The sequence below is a fragment of the Girardinichthys multiradiatus genome, chromosome 5, assembly GCF_021462225.1.
Source record: "Girardinichthys multiradiatus isolate DD_20200921_A chromosome 5, DD_fGirMul_XY1, whole genome shotgun sequence".
NCBI classification, from domain to species: Eukaryota; Metazoa; Chordata; class Actinopteri; order Cyprinodontiformes; family Goodeidae; genus Girardinichthys; species Girardinichthys multiradiatus.
The window spans coordinates 19,522,335-19,530,619 of record NC_061798.1 but is presented as its reverse complement, the minus strand read 5'-3'; the positions used below and the strand labels follow the sequence as shown (position 1 = coordinate 19,530,619).

General features: G+C 41.7%; 1 protein-coding gene across 1 annotated transcript; it reads left to right on the top strand.

Moving 5' to 3' along the window:
* Positions 1-642: 642 nt before the first annotated feature.
* Positions 643-3,843, top strand: LOC124868667 (early growth response protein 1-B). Its single transcript, XM_047366161.1, has 2 exons — positions 643-1,005; positions 1,171-3,843. The coding sequence occupies exons 1-2, from the start codon at positions 846-848 to the stop codon at positions 2,454-2,456; spliced, it is 1,446 nt and encodes a 481-aa protein (XP_047222117.1). The 5' UTR covers positions 643-845; the 3' UTR covers positions 2,457-3,843.
* The last annotated feature ends 4,442 nt before the right edge of the window (positions 3,844-8,285 follow it).

Genomic DNA, 8,285 nt, shown 5'->3' with positions numbered 1-8,285 from the left:
ATATGCTCAAAGCTTGGAATATTGTTTTATGACTTAACTCTGCTTCAAATTTCTCCACAACTTCAGCTCTGGTCTGTCTGCTGTGTTCCTTGGTCTTCATGATGTTGTTTTCTTTCTTTAATGTTATCTAGCAAACCTCTAAGGCCTTCACAGAACAGCTCTATTAATATAAAGATTAAATTACAAACAAGTGGGCTCTTATTTACCAATCAGATAATCTGGCTGCACTTGATTTTATTTAAGGGTAGAGGAGTAAAGTGGGTTCATTCGTTTTAAATAGTTTGCTTTCTAGTATGTTACTTTAAGATATTTCAATTGTTTCAACTACTCCAGATGATATAACGATGAAAATAGTGATTATTTCTGAGAGAGGATTCGTCTTTTCTGTGGAGAGAAATACCAACAGTGGCCGCCACTTGTTGCAACGTCAGACTCCATCTCTCTCCGTTCTCCCCGTACAGCAGGAGGAGGGAGGGAGAAGTGGGGGACTCCGTCACATCCTCTGTCCACATATGGGCATGAAGTTTACACGCAGCGGGGAATCCTCTCACTGGAGCCGATGAATGGGGAGGAGGGTCCGATGGAGCTGCCAAAGTGTATATAAGGAGAGAAAGGGGAAGTCGCTGATGTGAAACCCACAGCAAGCAAATACCTACCGAGGACCAGAGACGAAACGGAATACATTAAATTGAAATTATTTTTTTATTCTCACTACTTTGGATCATTTATTTAAAAGCCATTTAAAAGGTGGGTGGATATAGAACGGTGATCTGCACCCTCCTCTTTTTTTTTGTTTTTCTACCTTTTTATTCCTTGGGAAAGACGGACTTCTCAAGTGCATCATTATGTTGAACAATATGGACTTGAACGCGAAAGATTCTTTTTATCCTCAATTTGAAAATTGCAACACTTCCTCCCTGGGGATGGAAAACGGCGTGCGGAAAGATAATAACCAGGAGGTGTTCGTCGATGCAGAACGAGGGGTACCTGCCCAGTTTGGCCACGGTGAGTTACTGGTCGATAAATCCCGCATGCATGGCGTTAAACATGTAGATTGGGAATATTTTCAGAGACGGGTGAGACTTTTTGTGGTGTAAGGATATATAATGAGGCATAAATGGTTTATGTAAGGCATATTTATATAAGTTCCCCCCTTTTCTGATTTAACAGAAGGAACCCCTGCAACCCTAAAAACGGAGGCTTCCAACTCGGAGTACGCTTTCAACCACTGCGAGTGCCCAAAAGACGCATACACCCCCTCCTCCTCCTCCTCCTCGCTCGCCTACTCCGGCAGCTTCTATGTTGAGGCATCTCAGGGAGCGCCCTGCAGCACTGAAACACTCCTCAACATGATCACTGAGATCGTAGGCATATCCACCCTGCCGCTCTCAGAGGTGCAGCAGAACGGCAACTGCAGCCGGGGGACCTACCCCTCGCCCGGGCCTCCTGAGAGCAGCTCTGGTGGCTTTGGAGACTCAAAGAGGCAGCCGTACACCTGTTCTGGAACCGATCCAAACCAAGCCCCGCAAGACAGCCAGGCCCATCAAGACCCGTCCACTTCCCAGTTCGGCTTTCAGAAGAAGCCAGAACCAAAGTCGGAGGCCGCTTCCTTCCCCGTTGTGGTTAAGAATGAGTTTGAAAGCAGCTGCTATGAGTGGGGGAGCTTTAACAATAAGTCTGAGTGTTTGGAGACCACTTTCCACACAGAGACGTTTCCCATGTCAAATGATTTCCCACCTGATCAGCAAATGGACGTTAAGGACCTCTTGGAGACCTTTCCCCCAATTTGTCCCAACCCAGAGATGGAATTTAAAGTGGAGGGCGGGATTAAGCAGGAGCCCTGTTTCTCTGACACCTGTTCCCAGAGTTACTCCAGTCCCCTTTATAATTACCTTCCACCACCACCACCAATGGGCCTGAAACCCTTCCCAGAACCTCCGCCGCCATCAAACCAGTGCGACTCTCTCTACACATCACCAGCCTTACCTAGCACCATAGACTCCATCCTGTACTCCTCCCTGCTGCCGGACTCCTTCCCGCAAACTTACACCAACCGCGCGGTGAAGACCCCCGGCAGCAGGGCAAGGAAGAGCCCCGCCGCCTCCTCCCACGGCCCGGCCAAGGAGAAGCCATTCACCTGCCCCATGGAGAGCTGCGACCGGCGCTTCTCCCGCTCCGACGAGCTCAACCGGCACATCCGCATCCACACAGGCCACAAGCCCTTCCAGTGCCGCATCTGCCTGCGCAGCTTCAGCCGGAGCGACCACCTCACCACCCACACCAGGACTCACACCGGGGAGAAACCCTTTTCCTGCGACGTGTGCGGCAAGAGGTTCGCCCGCAGCGACGAGAGGAAGCGGCACGGACGCGTTCACCTGAAGCAGAAGGAGAAAATGGAGATAAAGCCGCAGGGGACCGCCGGGGCATGGCCGTTTAGTCTTCCTGAGGGGATATGAAAATTGCGCCTTTTTTTGTCTGGGGGAATAAAATGTTGAAAGATTAAGCCAGACTGAGTCGGTTTTGCTTTGCAAAACAGAGTCAGTAACCTCAGAGGTTTTTTTTTTTTAGAGGAGCAGAGAGGAGGGAAAGAGCCTTACAGCGTGTTGCTGCTGACTTTCTACAGCCATGCCAAAGCTGCACAAGTCGGCTAGCAGATCAACAGAGACTTGTTGCTTTAACTTTCAGAGGTGCCAAAGCCTCTGTGCTCTGCACTGCATGACTGGCCTGTTTCAGCACCTCTTCAATCTGGACAGCTCCAGCCTCCATTTGCCTCAGAGCCATGGGTGGATTGCATTTACAGATTATAAATGATGACTATTTCCATTTACAGATTCCTTATTTTCTGCTTTTAGCATTCGTAGAGCAATGATTTTAACCTATGTTTTCTTCAAAAACAAAATGCATGTTTGTGTCAATGTTTTATTTCCCTTGACTGGAAAATCAGCCACTCTACGCCCCTCACTTATCGAAGGGAAGGGTTTTTTTTGACATGAATGTATGGTTTTGACCATGAAGCTGTTCATCTTTGATCAGTTTAGTGTTTTTATCTTATTCTTATCATTTTACTGTCAATGTTTTTCGTCACTGGTCTTTGTGTTGTGTTACAATTGTTTGGATTATTACAGTTGTGGAAGATATATCATAAATGGGAAATAAATATATTTGTATCAATGTACCTCTTTGTATTTTTATAGATTAAGTGTATATTTGACAGTTAATCCTAAAGTGAAATGTATTCTTAATCATAAATAATGTCTGGATTTTTTTGAGGGCTATTATTTAGTAACACTATTTTAAATGTTACAATTTGATATGAGAAAACCCTTTTCGCACGTCATTCCTTTATTGGTAAGATAGAGAGAGTTGTCTCAATGAATCGTTGATCTTGATTTTAAATGGGAATATGTCCTTCAGTAAATTAGACTCTTTTACAGTTTGTACAGATTTACATTCAGCGAAGCTAGAAGTTCCTAGCAAACCACATAAACATTGCTTTTGAGTAATCCGGTAGCACACATTGCTGCGAGTCTCTGTAGACTGTAGATTAAAGGGTTTTTGACTCCTGATATCTTTTGCTGAAGGTACTGTTTTGCTGAAATGTTCACTTTAGCAAAAAATAAATAAATAAAAAAGAAAAAAACAAATACAATAAAAAATGTTGAAGCATTTGGTGAAATTGTCACCAACAGGGTATTGCAAAAACAAGTAATTGAACTCGCCTTAAGTTATATTAACTGTTCAAGTGAAGATTTTGTACATAGATGATTTCTACAATATATTACATTAATATTGATGTTGTTATTTTTATTAAAAGTTTATGAATAAAATAAACATTTTCTGGAAGCTCTAAGTTTCTTGTGTGTGTCTTGAACAATCATAACAAAACCCAGCCTATTTGTTCCTGTTTTCACTTCACCCAGTTCGTGCTTCACAGATCCGAGACCCCCCTTCCCGAACGCCATGGACGAGTGTGTCACCTCCTAAAATACACATTAGAAAAGGCCACCTGTGGCTCCTCTCTGCAGGCCCAAAGTTAGGCATTGCAGCTCTGCTCTACGACACAGAGCTCAGACATATTTCACGTAAATCCCTTTTAACATCTGAAAGATTTTCTCTTGATGTTACACCGTGATTGCCTCTGTGATCATGTTAATCAGGACATTTTCCTGTCCTGTCAAAGAAGTAATCTGAAGCTCCTGCCTGATTTATTTCCTTGTCTCATCTTGTCAAAACTGCACTTGGATTACTGTAAATGCAGGTAATAATATCTGTGTTTAGGTCTCTCCAGGAGCTTAAAAGCTGACTGAAAATAAAAAGAAAAACAGTACATCAGGCTTTTATTTATTTATATATTTTTGTGGTGGATACATCTAAGCAAGCTACAGGGCCTTTCATAGGTTTTTGTACCCTTTTTACTTTTTAAAATTTTGCCATGTTACAAACCACAAACCAGACTCTATTTTCTCCAGGCTCCATGTAATAAACCAACACACAGTAGTGCATGATTGTAAAGATGAAGGAAAATGGTAAATTAAAATCTGAAAAGAGTGGTGCGCATCTATTTACAACTACCTTTAATGTGATACCCTCAATAAAATCAAATTCAACCATTTGACCACAAACCTCCATAGACAGGGCCACCAACCCAAATTGACAGCCTGGCCAAGAGGAATATTAATTAGAGAAGATGCCAACTCTCCAAATACTGAATGTCAGTTCACATTTAAAGGCTACTTAAGGCCGGCCCATCCTCGTCTTTATTCAACCCAGAAAACATGGTGAAAATGTGAATTTTTAGCACATAGATCCTCCCTCCTCTTCACACATATATCCTTTTCTCTAAACTTAAATGAAAGAGATCTGTTGCATATCATGCTTGTTTGGCCAATTTCACCTACCCCAATCACCCTTTGGCTAATTCAGACACCAATAGATATAGTCACATTATCACTTTCTAGGCGCAAGCTTATGTTCTTTAGACAGAATGCACCAGTGTTTTTTCTATGCATATTCAACAAAATAAAATGCTCGGTGGGGAGCAAACATCTGGAGGATGGTGCTCTGTTCAGATTAAACCAAAATTCAAACGTTTGGTTGTTGGGCCACCCCCCATTTTGGTCAGGTAAATGACTGTACTACTCAGCTCAGCATGCAAACTTCTAACCGCCATTTCCTGCCGTAGTGTCACAGGACTGCTTTCGGAGAAATAAAAACTCGCGGGCGGGTATACTTTTCCTCCACCCTGGCCATTCCCAGAAGAGCTTGAAAACTGAAAATCTGATTAGAAGATCCATATCTTGATCGAAGACCATCAGACGCGACCCAGAAAACCCATAGAAGTTTTGTTTCCAAGGAGACAAGTTTCCTCCTTGTTTTTCCAGTCGACTGCAACAGTTCCTCATTTTTTCTTTCCCGTTTTGGACGGAGGAGAAGTTGACTGCTTTGAGTTGATCACAGATGTGTGACAACTATAGGTGTCCCCGCAGCTGTTTTCCTTCAGACCCATGACACCAAGAGCAGTGCCGAGCCTTCTTCCTAGCAGATTCATTGATCAAGTCTTTGAAGTCTAACTTTCTGTTTCTTCTCCTTCCTTCCTTGAAAACTCCACTTGTTATTTTTCTAGGCAGCATGGTCATTACTGTCGTTCTTAACTTCTGCCACATCTACCGACTGTTACTCTAAACACTGTCACCAGTGCGCTAAGGAAGGAACAAACCATTTCATGTAAATACAGGGGCGCGTTCGGTCAATATGAATATTTACTTTTTGGTCTGCCAGTGGGGAAGTTGAACCTTTACTGCCAAAACCAAGCAAAAACAAAGACATCATTAACTTTATTATATGTGTATGCATAAATATGCTTGACGATGTTTATTAATCTTTACATATTGTTTGGGGGCCTTGTGAGTCAGGGGCCCCTGGAATTGTCTTAACTTTTCCCCCTCTACGGTGCCACTGCATGTATGACTTACCATGGCCTAGTTAAAGTCCAGATCTAAATCAAATTAGAATACTTGAATATTTATGCTCACAGACACTACATCTAATCTGATTGAGCTCAAGCTACTTTGCAAAGAGTAATAGGCAAAAATTGTAATCTTTAGATGTGCAAAACTGTTAGAGACATATCCCAAAAAAGTGCAACAGTAATTTTACCAAAACATAGATGTATAAAGTAGGCGAGCTGAATACAAATGCACACCAAATTTGTCTGTTAGAAACATTTCTTAAAACCATGTTTTGTTTTCCTTCCACTTTACAATTATGCACTACATTGTGTTTAAGATTAAACACAATGAAGTTTGTGGCTGAATAACAGAAACCTAATTTTTAACAAGTTACAGATAATGTTTAGGCATCCAAATATGGGACAGTTCTATTGCTAAGTGTCCCTGCAGGAGGGCGACGATACAAAGGGGCTTTCTGTTGTGTGCATCTTTTTTTACAATGCCAAGACCTTCCAGTCTGTTCTTGCCGCTCATACAGGCATGTATAAGAGGGTCTCCACGGTGGTACATAGGACATGCATGTGTCCGTGACGCAGTCGGCTGGCAGAACACTACACTGCTTGCCCACGTCAGTGCGTAAGTGCCTGAGCTGTCTGTAGCTGACAAACATACTGTACCAGTGTGAAAATGCAAGCTGCCACATGGAGCACTGTGAATAGTATGTACCCATCTTCTGCTGTCTATCATTCATCATCTCCTACAATAGCACAGAACCCAACCGGCATAAACAGGCGCTGCCTTTATCTGTGTTATTTTAGTGGCAAACATTTCCCAGTGATGGAGCAGATGAAATTTTGAATTGCAGCGATGTGCAGTCACAGTGACCATTATCGGCACACTTGAAGACTGAAGAGGCATTGAACTCTGGCTACTGATGGAATTTCTGCAATTGTACATTTGGTGAGCTCAAATTCACATTTGCATACAGTAAATGGTCCTTGATGTATCTGCCGCACGGCAGTATATGTTTACCCTGTTTTAACAAAAGCCCCTGATAGAGACAAAAGACATAAATCATTTCCTTTCAGCTGAGTGACATTTATGGCTTTTGCTCCTGTAGATATGCAAAATACCTGAGGCCATTAAGTAATTTTGCAGGAGTGCTGAGAACCAGGCTCTCTAAGGAAGTGGATAGCTGCGAATGGTGGCATATCAAGTCCATTAAATCCTTTGCCAAGGCATTACTAATGCTAAGATGTTAACATTAAAGCTGTTGCAGCAGGGTGTTTATTGACAGTAGTCTGTCTGTCTGAATCATATGTTACACAAGCAAACAGGGAGAACAGATGTTATTTAACTTCTCTAACATGTAATCCACAGAAATTACTTGATATTGAATTGCTTTTGAATTAGTCAACTGGCCATTTTATCTGGTGCACTGCTTTCCTTCAGGATTAATTACTTTTAATTTCATAAACATGGTTTTGATAGCTGAGAATAAGTGTCACTATGCAGAATGATGTGCACTGACATGTTGTATTTTCTCTTGAATGGCAAAACAGCCACATCTTCATCTTCTGCACCATACACGATTGAAAACCTAACCCATAGATGATAAAGGCTAATAACAATATTTGCATCTATAAGGTTGGTAAAAGATGCCAGCGCAGGAAAAGACACTAGAGATTGGATCTTTAGGTAGTTTGTGATTAGCAGGCTGTCCAAAACGTTTGTTCCAATTTATTTTGCTGAAGACATAAAACAAATACCAATGATAACACAGTTTGAAATATACAGGTGCATCTCAGCAAATTAGAAAATCCAAAAGGTTTGCATTTATTTTTCCAAATTCAATTCTAAATTGTGAAACTCATGTATTATATAGATTCATTACACACAGAATGATACATTTCAAGCATTTATCTCTGTTAATTTTGATAATTGTGGTTTACATCTAATGATAATCCAAAGTATAGCTTCTTACAAAATTACAATATTACATAAAACCATTAAAAATGTATTTCTAGTTATGTTACGGTCATGTTATGGCCTACAGAATCATGGGTAAGACTGCTGGCTTGGCAGTTGTCTAGCAGACAGTCAGTGACATCCTCCACAAGGAGGGAAAACAACAAAAGGTCAATGCTAAAGAAACGTTGAGTGAAAGTCGAGTGGAAGAAAAAAGTGTGCTAAAAAAGACCCACAAGAAACAGGGATAACCTCAGCTTTGAGAGGATTATGAAGAGTTTGGAGGTGATTCACAAGGTGTGAACTTCAAATAAAGTCAAAGCCTGAAGAGCCATCACACACAGATGTGTCTTACTTGGGCTAAGGAGA